The 15,950-nt window shown below is 34.6% G+C and overlaps 1 protein-coding gene across 1 annotated transcript; it reads right to left on the bottom strand.

Moving 5' to 3' along the window:
• Window positions 1-78: 78 nt before the first annotated feature.
• On the bottom strand, window positions 79-5,349 carry LOC115975222 (N6-adenosine-methyltransferase MT-A70-like). The gene is made up of 7 exons (XM_031095926.1): window positions 4,144-5,349; window positions 3,711-3,809; window positions 2,357-2,440; window positions 1,940-2,262; window positions 1,578-1,794; window positions 1,258-1,337; window positions 79-836 (listed from the first exon to the last, which is right to left on the bottom strand). The coding sequence occupies exons 1-7, from the start codon at window positions 5,215-5,217 to the stop codon at window positions 611-613; spliced, it is 2,103 nt and encodes a 700-aa protein (XP_030951786.1). The 5' UTR covers window positions 5,218-5,349; the 3' UTR covers window positions 79-610.
• Window positions 5,350-15,950: the final 10,601 nt, after the last annotated feature.

Below are 15,950 nucleotides of genomic sequence, written 5' to 3'. Positions count from 1 at the left end.
ATAATATCCAACCAAACATAACATAAATATACTAATAGTTATGGATATAAACTTAATGGCAGCAAAATGGAATAAATAAAATAAAATCAAAAGTCAATTGGTAACAAGAAATTGAAAGCTATGAGATACTTTCTCAATGCCCAGAATAAATGTTAATTTTACATGCTCTTATCAATACAATTTACACGTAGCCTGATATAAAAAAGACCTGAGTAAATCAGGAAGGGTTTCTTGTGCTTTCTACCAAAAAAGCAAGGAACGTGCATGAAAAATTTAACATTAAAAGGTGAATTCCTCTAGATCTCTAAGAGCTAACCATGCATGTGGCAATTAAATGCTGTTTGATTGAGTTATGATGGAACTGTTGATTCCTCAGCTCACCATGCCAACATCAATGGTCATTCCACTGTTAGTTTCTCTTCCGAAGTAGCATAGATAGAGTGTTTATCTAAGAAGCACGGACATGGACACGGGTACGATATGGTGACATGAGTAATTTTTGAAATATTATAACATAAAATGACTGGTATGACACCTGCATGATATAGGTATGATACGGATACAACATGGGTACAACATCCTAAATGAAGTGTCCATACTGCCTAGGTGTTTATTGAACTGCAGATTCTGTGAAATGGGCAGATGTGGACTTCGAGTCAGCTGTTGCAAAGGGATTCCTCATTTGAGCGGCAGGACCAGAGTCTACTTCCATAGCAGAAGCTCTGGGAGGGGAAACGGGCTGCACCTCCTCTTCAGGGTAAGCAGCCTTGAACCTTGCTCGCAGACCTTCATCAACTAAACGTACTCCACGCAATTGATTACCAAGTGACATCCATCTGATAAAAGAAAGATCAGAAGCAATCCAGAAACCATGTTCAAGATATGAAGTGAAATAAAACCAATATACCCAGATGCAAGATGTTAGCAACATGACCACAAAACTGCAAAAGGCTATATTTCAAAATCACCAAGTCCCATGGCCAACTAAGAGCAAAATAAAAGGAGGCCTTTATGGTTAAGAAATACTAATAACCCAGGATCCCAGTGCCACGAGACTTCCATTTATTCAAAGAAATTTAGCCTCAGGAACCCCCAAGGGCATAATAGATCAAGATGGTCATCAAGTCTATAGAAAATCTTCAAGCATCTCCATCTCATTAATTTATCATAAAAACCACTAAGTTGGTGATAAATAAGAATGCTGTGAAGTAACGAAAAATACGATAGGAAGCACAAATATGGGACAAGAAAGCATACCCTGCATGAGTGTTGTGCATGCGGGCAAACAATTCCAGCTTTCTTGTCCTAGGACTTATCCTCTCCAGCATGGGGTACATCTGCAGAAGTGCACTTTTATTAACTCAAGTTTGTATCTTGTAAACCCAAACATATAATATTTATTATTTAAAAAAAAAAAAAAACTAAATAAAGAGAGCATATATAGCATGGTGAAAAATTGTTGCAATAAGCATGTTGTAACCCAATTATAGCAAGCACTAACGTTCATAAGGGCATTCCATCAAAGGTACCAGCGAGTGCGATAATGTATAAAAATTATTAGATATGGTTCCACTAACCTCATCTGGCTTACGGCTTGTCTCTCGAACCTCAGCAACAATGACATCAGTATCAATATTCCTATTTACTTCTGGATTTCCCTTTATTCCAACAAGGCAATGCTCCTTACTGTGATTTAGCCAGTGGCCTGTCCTTCCTGTTCTAATTATTCGCTGAAGTTGATTAGTCTTCACCCAAATGATCTCCTCGACACGCTTGTACCCCCAAAGTTCTAAACTGCAAAAGGACAGTAATAAGATTGAGAGCCCAGACTAGGGAATAATCACATGTAGCATGCTTGCTTCTAAGACACAACAGTGACCCATCCATCAGCGAGAGACAAATATAATAGTTGGCACATAGACAAAAATTAAGTGCATACCATTCACGTCCAAGTTCCATTGCACGTCCAGTGACCCATAGAAAAATTAGTCCATCAGTCTGCAATGCAGGAACATTCAGAGTGCGCATTTCATCATCAGCCATCGTTCCATAAGGCAATTCCATATGAATGTCCCATGGTGGATCTGCCATTATAACTCCAAATTGCCCTAAAATGTCCATTCTAAATGAACGGATATCACAATTAATCCATTGTGGTTCACCAAGTTCAACTTCTGAACAATATTCAGCACGCTTTAGTGGTTTGGGAGGAGGAAGCACATCTGGCATTTGGTCTATCTCGTAATGAACATATTTGCATGTCTGTCCATGTGGTCAAAAGTATATTACTTAATGTAAAAGGAAAAGAAAAAAATGAAACCCAATTATAACGTAGTTTCAAAGGACAAAATTTTACCTTCATGTGACGACAAGTATCTAGAAAAGAGCAGTCCCCTAAATTGATGTCAGTATGTGGGGCAATGATTCGCCGAAAATGAACCTGGAAAGAGTAGAATTTTTCAATACAAAGAAGGAAAATATCAATATTAAGATCAATGTAATATCTGGAAGATGAAATTGTTCAAAACAAAGTCAAATGATTTCAGACAAATAATAATAGTGTATACAACTAAATTTTCAAATGAGATCTCTTTTTTTGGACATGGAAACCTTATCTAATGAGATTGTATATCAAACTGCATTTTTAAAAGAAAAAAAAGGCCAGCCTATTGCCCATCACCAGTGTGTTGGCACCACCTAATGAACTAACACCTGTTTCTGCAATTAATTAAGAGGTCAAGCCTTGGTGCGATGGCAAGTGCCTTCCACCAAAAGCGACAAGTCACAGGTTTGAGTCTGGGAATCAACCTCTCCAATAAATGGGAGGTAAGGCTACCTACCATGACCTCTCCCAAACTCCACAAAAGGGGGAACTTTGTGAATTGGGTATGACCTTTATTTTCTACAATTAATTAACTTGTTGGTATTATTAAATCACACAGCTCATAGCTGAAGAGACCTTCAGCCATATGGGAGAGCACATCATGCAGCAAAACTGTATGTTTGTCCAGCACAACATTTAACAACTAACCAGGATAATATATACCAGCATGGGTTTAAAAAACCAAAGAAAAGCCAAATCCCAATGTCTCCCTCCTATATTCTAATATTTCATATCATCAGAATACGTGCTCTATTCTCATGTAATAAGTATGTTTTTCAGCAACAACCAATTGAAAGATAATGTTAGTGTTCATCCACTAAAAGCATTAGGTTAACATCCTAATGTCAAAAGAATGAACTAACGTCAATTTGTCACCTGACTATAATTGATTCCTATTCCTACAATGAAATCCAATTACCTACACTGTACTTTGACTTGTGCTACACTTAGGGTGAGATCCAGATTTTTAAAAGAGAAGTTGATTGAGGTTTTTTGTGTTGATTTGAGTATTATGCTGATCTAGACATTTTCTTTTCTTCTCACAAAGAATGAACTATCCAACTAAAGTATTTTCTTAGATTTTACCCAGTATGATCTTGCTTTAAGTCATGCTAGCATGCAGATATATTTAAAGCACAGTATTAGTTTGTCCAAAGACCCTTGTGCACAACCTGAAGCTTTGACCAAATGCCTGTCCTATATATGCATGTGTGTGTGTGTTTGTTAAGCAATAAGCACAGGTAAAATGATAATTACAAAATTATCGAAACACAAATACAGGATCATATCCAACATGTTCTATGCTACTAAAAGTCCACTTACTAACCTTCTCACACGCCATAAAGGAACCAGTTTGACGCCGGCAATCCTCTTTTGTTAGGGATGTACAGTACTCCTTCAGGTTTGGACCACCTATGGTTTTAAACTGAAAACAAAATTTTAAAACGAACATTAACACACAATGATTTATGCAAGGAATAGTACTTTAAACTAAAAAAAAAAAAAAAAAAAAAAAAAAAAAAAAAAAACATTTTTCAGGCATTCCTAAGATGCAAATATCATTAAAATCCTAAGATTGGCACAGAAGAAAGTTTACAGCTAAAGCACTTCTAATGTCCAACTTACGAGACCATAACATAATTGACTATTCAAACTTTCAGAAACATGGATTCTTAATCTCCATCAACAGTCTTCTAAACAGAAGCATACATCAAAACACACACAATCATAACAGAAGACTCTAAAAGTTCCACAAACACCTTTTCAGCTACAGCAGTTTCCCTAGCAGTGGGGCGGTGAATGAGGTCCAAAAGCTCCTCACCAGTCTTTGATTTCTGCAACTCCATAAAAGACTTCTTCTTCAACAAAGCCTCAAGATCCTTCATGTCATCCTCTTCAGTCCTAGGCTTCTGCAGCATTGCAGTATTCACCCCACCACCACCAATCGGCAATGGTGTACTCGGCCTATGCATTGGATGCACACCAACCCCTCTACCCATCCCCATCATCCCCATACCTCTAGGACCCCTTGACCCCATTATCCCACCTGGCTGCATACCACCCAAATGCGACGGCCCACCCGGCCCCATCCACATATCTTGCATTGCCCCCCTTTGCACATGCCCTCCGAACACTCCTCCACCATTATTCACATTCCCATCACTCAAACTCATATTTTCCTGAAACTGCTTACTCTCAGGCAATTCTCTCATAAGCTTACCAATTGACAAAACCATGACTCTAGATTTTCCACTCACTTCGAAATCCCCTAACTCAAACCCATCAATATCCTTAGCCATTGAACTCAACGCCATCTCTACAGCCGATATAGCCCCAGAATCACCACCCAACTCTCTCAACGCAGCTTTCTCAGCCGCGGTCGCATTCTGGTCATTCTCCAACTTCCTCAACACCGTGGACGAGTCTATAGGCGTAAAGGGTACTCTCCCCAACAAACAAACAGCCACCATAGACCTCACTAAAGCTGACGGACTCCCACTCTCATCAGAACCAGGACTAAACCTCTCACTCTCAGATTTCCCAACAGGGTTTAACGCAGTCGCTGCGTTTTGAGCATTGGTGGGCAATTTGGTGGGCTTTGTGGGTTTGATGGGGTTGGGGTTTGGGAGACAAGGTGTGGGAGTGAAAGGTCTGTTGTTGAAAAGGGAGACGACTTTGAGAGAGAGATCGAGGGAGGAAACGATGTTTGGGACTTGGGTCTGGAGAGAAGCGAGGAGGTCGAGATGGGTGTTGTGTTGGGACTCCATTCGAGATTGGAGATTCTTCATTCGACCTACGCTGTCTTGGTTGTTACCCTCTGAGTGGGTCTCCATAGATGCCTAACTTTAAAGCCTAAACCAAAGGAACAAGAAAGAAAGAAAATTTGATTGAAGAGAAGAAGGGTTTAACAAAAGGGAGATCAGACAGAAGAGAGAGGGGAAGAGAAGAGAGAATTTGAGAAGACAACAGTTTCTAAGTTTTTGTTTTGGGTTTCGTGAGAAGGTCCACAACTTTGTGGTTCCAAATGCGTGGGCCTAAAACTAAGGCCTTATAGGATTGTAAAGGCCTTTTTCTTTTTTTCTTTTTAGTATAATGGAGTAAAGGAGTTGTGAAAAACTAAGACTATGTTTGGTTATAGTTTTTATTTTTTTATTTTTAAAATTTTATTTTTGGAAATATGAAGAAAAAATAATTTTTTTGTATTTTTGAAATCAAAAACATGTTTGATTAGTTGAAAATTAAAAAATAGTTTTTTGAAAAAAAAATAGAAAATACTAAAATAAGTTATTACTAGGATTTGAATTCTAATGTTAACTCATTAAATGAGACAGATCCATTAAATTAAATGAGTATTTTTATTGACTTTTAAAAATTTGAAACTGAAAAAAACCTTTTGCATGTATTCTTTTTCCTTCACAAATTGAGTTTTGAGAACAGTTTTTATTTTTTGTTCATTTTTAGTTGCCAAACAAGTTTTTTAGTCTCAAAAATAGAAAATTATTTTTGTAAACAGAAAATAAGGGAAAAAAATTGTCACCAAACATACCCTAAATCTTCTCTCTTATCTAAAAAAAAAAAAAAAAACCTTATATTTTTAATTATATTAGTTGTAGGCGCTCAAGAATTTTTTGCCTTTGGCTTTGGCTTTGGCTTGATTGCCTTGCCTTGCCTTGGCATGAATTTTTGTTGTCCCACATTGGAAAGATCTCTTTCCTCTTCATGCCATATAAGGCATGAACCAATGGTTGAAGAGTACCACTAGTTTAGTATAAGCCCTACCCTTTGATTATTTTGATAATCAAAATCTCCCTCTCACTCTATTGAATTTTGATTTATTCAACCATTATATTTCACTGTTTTATTTCCTCCTATTAGAAATATAAAGAGGATAGTTTTATAAAAAAAAACTCAACTAGAAATAATTATCCATCTTTCTCTCACTAATGAAAAACACCAATGTTGTCTTTAAAAAAAATGGTTTTTTTTTAAAAAAAAAAAGTGTATTAGTGTTAAATTTCTTGTTGTTACGACAGAGTCTAACAAAATAGGATAAGGGTTTTGATCATAATATTTGCAAGTAAGGATGATCCTATGGCATCCATTTAGGTGCATTTAAGAATGAATAAGGCATCAAATGTTCATACCTAAGTTTAATATTTTCGATATTTCTTTTGGAATTTTTTTGTTAATTATGGGCAAAAAGTTTGTAAATTGCAAGGATAACATTTGTTAGAGTATGCAAAATCTTCATCCTTGATTATTTTATTTTACTAAAAGAAGAATAAGATATTTTATTGACTTATCTATATAGTTAGTTATTGTTTCTTATTGTGATTTTTATTATTGAGATGCAATGAATTTTTTAATATTTATATATATTTTAAATAAGTTATGGAAATCAAGTCATTATGAAAATATATGCAAAAGAACAAGCCAATTTTATTAGAATATTGTGGGGCCAAGGAACTTAGCAACCCCGGCCCACTTTGTACTAGGCCCAAGGCCCGCGCCGAGGAGGAAAAAATGCCCGAGGATGTATGAAGAAAGCCCAAACGTCCTAGAGACGATGCCGAGGACGATCTTGTCCTCGGCACTCCAAACCCTAGAAGGAAAGGATGGCACGCCGTCAAAGGCATCTTCCCAAAGCGCCCCCAGAAGAAAAGACGAGTACAGAAGGACACACACGGAGGTATGGTATGAGAGCAATTCAAGAAGAAGCTGTCACCTTCACACTGAATGCACCCAACTAGCGTTCTGGCCGCATTAATGAGGAAAGGACCCCTAAACAGTGCGGCCTTGGTTGTCGCAACTCACAGAGGGTTTTGGGAAAGTGGCTGATGGGATGAGCACTCGAGTGATGACCTGCACGATAAACAAGTGGAGGGTCAAGATCGACTGGAAAGAAGTATATAATGTGAGAGACCCTCCAAGATGGGGAGATTGCGCAAAAAGAGTAGGAAGAGAGAAAAGGAAGAAAGCGGTGTCAATCTGCATGGTCTTGAAAACCGCCGTAACCTAGTACCGAAAGTAGAAGAAGAAGAATACTAAGTTCCTCGGACGAAATGCCCGAGGACAGAGCCCCACACTTTAATCCATTTCCTTATTGCTCAGCCCGCATCTAACCGTGTCTAGTGATTGTGGTTCAGACTAAGACCTAGTTCTTAAACCCATTCTCTAAAAATTTATTGTATTGGGCCAGTTAGGCTTGAGACCATTTGTCCAGTAGAAGGAGTGCTCAAACTCACCCCCGCTATAAATATGATATAAATATACATCGAATTTTATAACTAGATTAAAAATAAATTCAAAAATGAAATTTGGATTAGTTTCAAACAAGTTGGAAGTAGTTTTAAATATCCTTTTGAAATAGATCTACATCTGGTGTATTTGATAAAATAAAAGTGCAATTAAAATATAGCTTGGATCATTTATTGATCTTTCACTTTAATACTTTACAATAATATAGATATAGATCGTTTGTAATATTGATCTTCAAGTATAAAATTTTACAATAGACATCTTAAATGAGATTAATTTGTTTTGTTTGTCCTACAATTCAGAATTAATAACTTAATGATTGGTTGGGTGATTGAGATGCTAAATTCAATTGTTGAAGCCAAATTGTAATAGGACTAGCCTCATCACACGTGCTTCGCGCGTATAATAAACCTTCTTTTTTTTGGGGAAAAAAAAAAACTCTGTGTTTTTATTATATATATAATTTTTATTTTGTAAATCTAATTTATAAGTGGATAAAGCAATTTGAAAATTAACAGGAAAGTGGTCCTATTTTTTAGACAATATTTTAGTGGGAGTTAGAGTTGCATTTTTATCGGATTGTCCTTTAATTTTGTCTCTACTTAAAGATAAGGGTATAGATGCATTTTTGAACTAAAAAATGAGAAATCCAAACAAGAGAAACCCCTTAAATAATAGTATAGATAACCCCTGATATGGTCAAAACCAAAACATGTTAAAGTTTAGTCGAGTTTGGCAGTGTAGGTCAACTTTACCTCACATATCAAAAATAGAAACCATGGTTGCCTGGCTGTACACTTTTCTTACACACTCCTTTCTCTACCAATGTACCTCAGACAAGTTCATTTGAAAATTAATTCCTAAAACCATTAAATTAGGATGATTATATGGAACATTTCTTTTATTTGCTGGGAATCATTGTCATGACCCAAATCCGATACTGGATTTGTGACCATGGTCGACATGCTAATATTAAGTTTGAACTTGATATTAACAAGAACCAACTAAACTTTTAAACAAAAGATTTCCTTTTTTATTTTCATTCTTATTTCTTTACTTTCTTGATATAATATTTCACTTGATATTTAGAGCATCTACATTGTACTCAAGGGATAACATAATCTACTAGTTATTCAAATTTCTTACTTTCACATAATACATTTCTAATTACATTAAAATATACAGCTCTTATAAGAAGATCCTAAAATACACAACATTAGAAAGCTAAACATCAAACTGCCAAAATAGGGAGCTAAACTTTTAAAACTAAAACTAGCTTTTTCCAAAACTCAACTAAGGCTCCTTTTGCTCCATAATAAAGTCCATTTACTGAAAGAGTGGAAGGAGTAAGCTACACAGCTCAGTAAGGGTAAGTTACACAAGAATTTAATAAGAGTGCATGTAAACCAAAACATTTTATCTAAAACTTTATCTTTAAAGAACACTAAAACCTTTCATCATAAACTTTATCTTTAAAGCACAATAGAACTTTAAAAAACAACTTTTCTTTTCATTAGAAGCAACTTCTTTTCATGAGAGTTTTTAACTTTTCATTATGCTCATAATGCATTTCAACAAAATCATTCTCTCATGATCATAAAATAACATAGATGTTCATAAATAATATATATATATATATATATATATATTGGTTAGTCCATGTCTGATAAGTATGTACAAATTTGGGAGGCTTCCAGCACATTGTGCCAAGCATCCAGCATTTTCCTCAATGCTAGGGATTCCTGAGATCATATCATAACATAGATCATCAACCATAGGGGTCGGTTGGCATCCTCCACAAGTTGACCGTTCTCAACAAGAGCGGGTACAACAGAGTCATCATCACTTTCAATGGCTAATCACATAACATTTTTCATGAAAATCCAGTAATTTAACCCCTACTGGCCAAGTTCAAATCATACTAGAGGACATAACCCGAAAATATTTCATACTTATACATCATATTGAAATTCATACTTTTACATAACATTTCATAATTATTGCATTTTCATTATTTTCTTTGAATCTCATGTTTGTGAAATAAGTAATAATATCAATATGCTTCAATCATATACTTTATATTTTGTAAGCATCACAAACATATTTGTGTCTAGAACATGACTTTATGTAATATCTCTATTCAAAACCTTTTAATCCATACTAATTTTTTTAAAATAACCTCATGACTTATCAAATGCCCATATCACTTATCTCTTACCTAAAAGCAGAGGAACTGAGAACCTAAAGTCAAAGGTGCTTAGACTTGAGTGCTAGTAACACCTAAACCAATTATTAAAACTTGTTACTATTAATTCTAACTTAAGCATTGACTTATAGATACATCTTAAAACCTAACTCTCAAAAATCATGTAAACCCTAATCCCATCTCAATAGGTTCCTAGAACACAAGATACATATATCAAACAACATGATTCACATAACCAAGGAAAAATCATTATATTCTTGTTTATGTTCCAATCATATAATGAAGGAAACACATTCAATTCAAATGCAAGGGTTTAAGAATTCATTAGGTTTTACAGATTGTCTATCAAATGCAAGGTAAATGAATTGTTCTGAAATGACATTTTCTAAATAACCAAATAGCATTGTATTAACAAGTCATTCTTAATTAAGCAACTTTAGGGCTGGGCAGCCATAAGGTAGCATAGAACTCAGTCATTGCAATACAATTTCTTATAGTCATTTAGGGTTATACTTAAAACTTAAAACAAGGACTTAGCTTCAACCAGCACATGAAAATAAATATTTTCACACTCTTCAAAGCTGAATCTTATAAGTTTTGGTTTCATATTTCATATGAGTTAACCCACATGGAAAACAGGCACAAATCAAAGGTTATAAGAAGTAGAAATTCCAAATAAATTCTTAAGATTAAAAACTTTCTTAGAATTTACCATATAAATTGTATTTATAATCCATAGTATACTTATTAAAATGACAGTTCAATTTACAAAATTTCGGGTTCATTAAGGCACTGGGTACCAGATGCTTTCTACCACAGTTCTTTTCAAAGTTCAATGAATTGTTATGTAAAAGTATTTATTGGAGCATTTTAATATTATTTTATTAAAATGAATTTATATGACAATATAAATGTAAAGATGTGGGAGATAATAAGGACGATAAGGAGTTAATGAAAATATTTAATCTCATATTGAAAAGGAGAGAAACTATTTTATTCTTTTTAATTGTGGTGAATAATGAGCTAATATGTATTGATTCAGATATTAGGCTAAATACGTGCACAAGAAAGAGATGAAGGGAGGAGGTGCCAAAAACTCCTTAATGATGGACTAGTCGTTTAGGCCTTTACATTCTTAAGAAACTCCTTATCTCATCTATTAATTGTGTAATTCCAGCCTACCAGATTTATATCCAACAATTAATCTTGTAACACCCACATCATCATAATTATGGACCTAATTAATCAAGCTAATTTGGGTATAATTTCGTGAGACCCATTAAGCCTATAAATAGACTTATTTAGACTAATTTCCAATATACACCAAAAAATTCAGCAATTACAAGCATTTTTATACACTAAAAAATAGAGAGGTTCTTGGTAAGGAAGGGTGTTATTTCTGATGGAGTTTTGGGCTTGAACACTTTGAGCAGATGCTGTTTTAGCCATATGACATTTGTTGGGTTATTATATCCTAGAGGAGATAAGTCAGAGAAGGTTTGCACCAGTTGTAAAGATTAGCCAATCAAGGGTTTGAATCTCCTTAAAAAGAGTGAATGTAGCGCCTTAATCCAAATAGTGTTGTGTAATTTTTCTCTTCAAATCAATAATATTCAGAAGTATTATTTAGTTTCTCTTTGTGTTATTTTCATTATTATTGTGTTTGCACCAACAATTTTAAGGAGATTCAAACACATGGAATTTACACAAAAGAAACCAAATGATATTGTTGGAGATCTCAACAAGCCCTTTCACTTTAAGGGTGCCCACTTCAAGAGGTAGAAAGGAAATGTCATCTTCTACTTGAGTCTTCTCAAAGTTGCATACATCCTCACTAAAAAGAATCCTTCCAAGGTTTGCACCAATAAGATGAGTAAGGAAGAACTTCGTCTCCATCAAGCAAAAATAGATAAGTACACAAAAGATGAATACAATTGTCGCTCTTATCTTTTGAATTGTCTTACTGATCATTTCTATGACTGTTATGATACAAGTTATAATTTTGCCAAGAAAATTTAGAAATTAAGCTTTACAAAGCAAGTACGATACCGAGGAGGCCAGTTCAAAGAAGTATGCTACTAGTAGATTTTTCCATTACCAAATGGTGGATGAAAAATCATTGGTGGATCAAGCACAAGACTTCTAGATAATTGTGGTAGAATTGAGATCTGAAAGCATAAAGATTGGAGATAATTTGGTGGTAGCTGACATAGTTGATTAACTAACACAATCTTGGAGGGAGTTCCAAAAGACTTTGCGGCACAAACAAAAGGAGGCATTCTTGGAGACTTTGATTACACGCATCTGTGTGGAGGAGGGGGCTAGAGGACAAGATGCACTCATTACACAAGAGAGTAATGGCAATTCCATCACAAAGGTAAACCTTATTTTTGCCAATAATAATATGCCCAAAAATCATTTTCCTAGAAATGGTCAATTGAAGCCTAAAAAGAGAGTTTTCAAAAATAATAATAGACCTCAAGGAAGGAGAAACCTGAATAAAAATAATAAGAAGAACCAATGACCCCTTTCACAAGATCAATTTAATAGATCTTGTTTTGTCTGTGGCAAGAGTAAACATATTGTTTGATTTTGCAAATTTCGAAAACATAAATCTGTTTCGCAGGCTAAAGTAATCGAAGAACTTTTAATGGCTATAATTATAGACATTAATATGGTGCAATATGTTGAAGGGTGGTGGCCAGATTCTAGTGCTAATAGGCATGTCTGCTATGACAAAGATTGATTCAAGTTGTACACTCTTTGAAAAAGGAAAAAAAATTATGCTTGCTGACTCTAGCAAAACCAAGGTTCTTGGGAGTGGTGAGGTTGATTTGAAATTCAAATTTGGACGTGTGCTAACATTGAAAGATGTGCTTTACACTTCGTCCATGAGGAAGAATTTGATGTCAAGTTTTTTGTTTAACAAGGCTAGCTTCAAGCAGACTATGGAATTTGATAATTATGTAATCACTAAAAAGGGTTTATTTGTGGGTAAGTGTTATGCTTGTGATGAAATGTTTAAATCAAATGTTGAGAATAATAAAGCATCTACCTGTTCAGTTTATATGCTTTCTTCTATTAATTTTTTGCATGCTAGTTTTTGTCATATAAATAGTAGATATGTGGGAATCATGAGTAGTTTAAGATTAATTCCAAGTAGGTGTGTCCAAACCAATCTAGACTTGACCAAAACCAGCCGAACCAATTCAACCTGGTCAAATATGGGTCGCCTCCGAATAAGTTTCAATTGGATACGAGTATAGACATTTAAATTCGATGATATTTGGTTCGGATGTCAGATTTGTATATTTGCAACCTATAATTGAATCAACCAAGGCTTGTGAGTTAAATAACTTTTTCTACATGTTTAACAGGTGTCTCTACTTGATTGGCTTTTAAAATTCTAGCTCTTTGCATGGCTGACACGTATTGAAGCCTTATCTATTCCATTCCCTTTTTCTATGCAAACTTGTCTCATAATTTTTTAAACTTATATTTTATCCTTATCAAACATTACCTCTGATCTAAAGCTCTGACTCTTGGGATTTCTCTTTGACATCAAAAGCTAAAAACGAAATTCTTCTCATTTGCAAGTGTGAGTTCCTTTATCATCATTCTCTTTGAAATAAAACACAACTCATCAGTCTTATCCCTTTCTATTGTCACTTACTCTAGCTTATCACTTCTACGATTTTCTGGTACTGTGAGTGCAGCAATTGGCCATGGGTAATATGAGTATGGTGAGGTGGCTATAGTGGTGGTTATGGTGCGATTTGATGTTGTGCATTGTACTGTGTTTGGGTTTGTTTTTTTTTTGGTTGTAGATCTAAAGCCAACCGCTAGCCTGACCGAATTCCTCTATAAACCCAAAGGCAAACAGTAGTCGGAGACCCGATGATTGTCGATCGACAGTGGGTGACATACTCCAACACTCGATGTGATTGGGTCGAGTCATGGGTTGACCTTCAACCCGAGTCTGACCGATCTGTGGACACCCCTAATTCCAGGGCTATCAAAAGATTTTGAAAAATGTGAAACTTGTATTCAAGCTAAGATTAAAAAAGGCCCTATAAAAGTGTTGTTAGAAATACCGAATTGCTTGAGTTAATTCACTCTGATCTATGTGAATTTGAGGAAATTTTAACTCATGGAGAAAATAGATATATTATCACTTTTATTGATGATTTTTCAAAATATACAATTGTCTATTTGTTGAAAAATAAAAGTGATACTTTTGAAAAATTTCAAGATTTTTTAAAAGAAGTTGAAAATCAATTCAGTAGAAAAATAAAAAGAATAAGAAGTGATAGAGGCTGTGAGTATGAATCAAGTGCATTCAACCAATTTGTTCAATCTTTGGGAATTATCCATGAAACTATTGCACCATATTCACTTGCTTCTAATGGCGTGTGGCTAAAAGAAAAAATAGAACTTTAATTGAGTTAAAAAATGTCATGTTAATTGAATTTAGTGTACTTTTACATTTTTGGGGTGAAGTTGTTTTAACTACATGTCATGTTTTGAATAGGGTGCCACATAAAAAGTCACATACCACACCCTTTGAGATGTAGAAAGGACATAAGCCAAATTTGGGATATTTGACAGTATGGAGTTGTCTTGCTTATGTAAGGCTTACTATAAGAGTTGCTACTTGTGATTTTCTTGGCTATGCAATTAATGGTATAGCCTATACATTTTTTGATCTTGAAAACAAAATAATTTTTGAATCTGATGATACAATTTTTCATGAAAAAAAAAATTCCTTATAAATTGAAAAATAGTGGAGGTGAAGAAAATATTTGGTCACAACCTAGTTCTTCTACTTCTCATTAACAAAATCAAGAAAATTTTGAAATAGAACCTAGATCCAAATAGTGTTGTGTAATTTTTCTCTTCAAATAAATAATATTTAGAAATATTATTCAATTTTTCTTTGTGTTATATCCATTATTATTGTGTTTGCACCAACAATATTTATAGAGGAAGGTAAGAGATAATCATAACTTTAAATTACAAGGCAAATATCATATAATTAAGTCTACTTGACCATGACCACCGCGCAACTTTGGCACGATAGTCATTCCACAAATATAAGTGCTTATGGGGTGTGGAGGTAAGGACCGGGGTTCAAGTCTAGGAGGGAACTTTACACACATATACACTTAGATTAGGTTAGAGTAGAATTTCTATATTGTATTAAAAAAAAAGAAAAAAAGAAGTAGTCTACTTGACTACGTGTCTTCACAATTAAATTATACTTCTCTAATATCGTCTGTACATACATAAAAACTATTGAGTGGCTCCATTTATATCACTCTTTATAATTCTTTATTAATTATTCTCAAGTTCTTTATGTTCATTACTAAGACCTTTAGGTTCTATTCCAAGCCTAGAAATGAGATGCATAGTCAAAAGAGCATAGAAAGATCATTAATGTCATAATATGTCGATTACATGTGTTATCAATGAAACATGATCAAAAGATCAATTGATTGAATTGCAAATCAATGAAAGAAGTCTTGAAGTAGCTATACAGCTCAAACAACATAGCTGGAAAGGATAGAATGTGAACACAGATTCCTTCCAAAAGATCAAATATAAACTACAATCCAATTCAAAATAGGTTTGCGTATTTTTATGCATGAACTGTCCAATTTTACATTTTGTCTTTAGCAATTGAAGTTGAAACTACTTAAATCATGGAATTCCAACAAGGATACTTAAATATTGAATCACATAACAACAGATATGCACAGCCAAGGCAAACAATTCCATGGAAGCATTACTTACACAAAATTGATATTAGAATCAGTTTTGGACTTGGGTTGAATATCAAATTGGCTCATTTTCTTTAGGTTTATCTCATAAGAGTTCCCTCTATCTCTCTTCAAATTTTCTGGTCGAAATAGACAGCAAAGGAATCATTTTGGTAAGTGAAACAACATGGTTGCATGACAAAGTAGGAGGTGGACATAAGGAAGCATGAGGTGGCAAGAGACAAGAGGGAGGTGGCGTCAACTAAGGCAGGTTATGGCATGAGAAAAGCAGGACTTGACAAGAAGAATAGGAAGAGGTGTCATGACTTGGAAACTTACTACT

Source organism: Quercus lobata, chromosome 2, assembly GCF_001633185.2.
Source record: "Quercus lobata isolate SW786 chromosome 2, ValleyOak3.0 Primary Assembly, whole genome shotgun sequence".
NCBI classification, from domain to species: domain Eukaryota; kingdom Viridiplantae; phylum Streptophyta; class Magnoliopsida; order Fagales; family Fagaceae; genus Quercus; species Quercus lobata.
The sequence above is the reverse complement of the archived record's forward strand: the minus strand, read 5'-3'. Positions and strand labels throughout refer to the sequence as shown.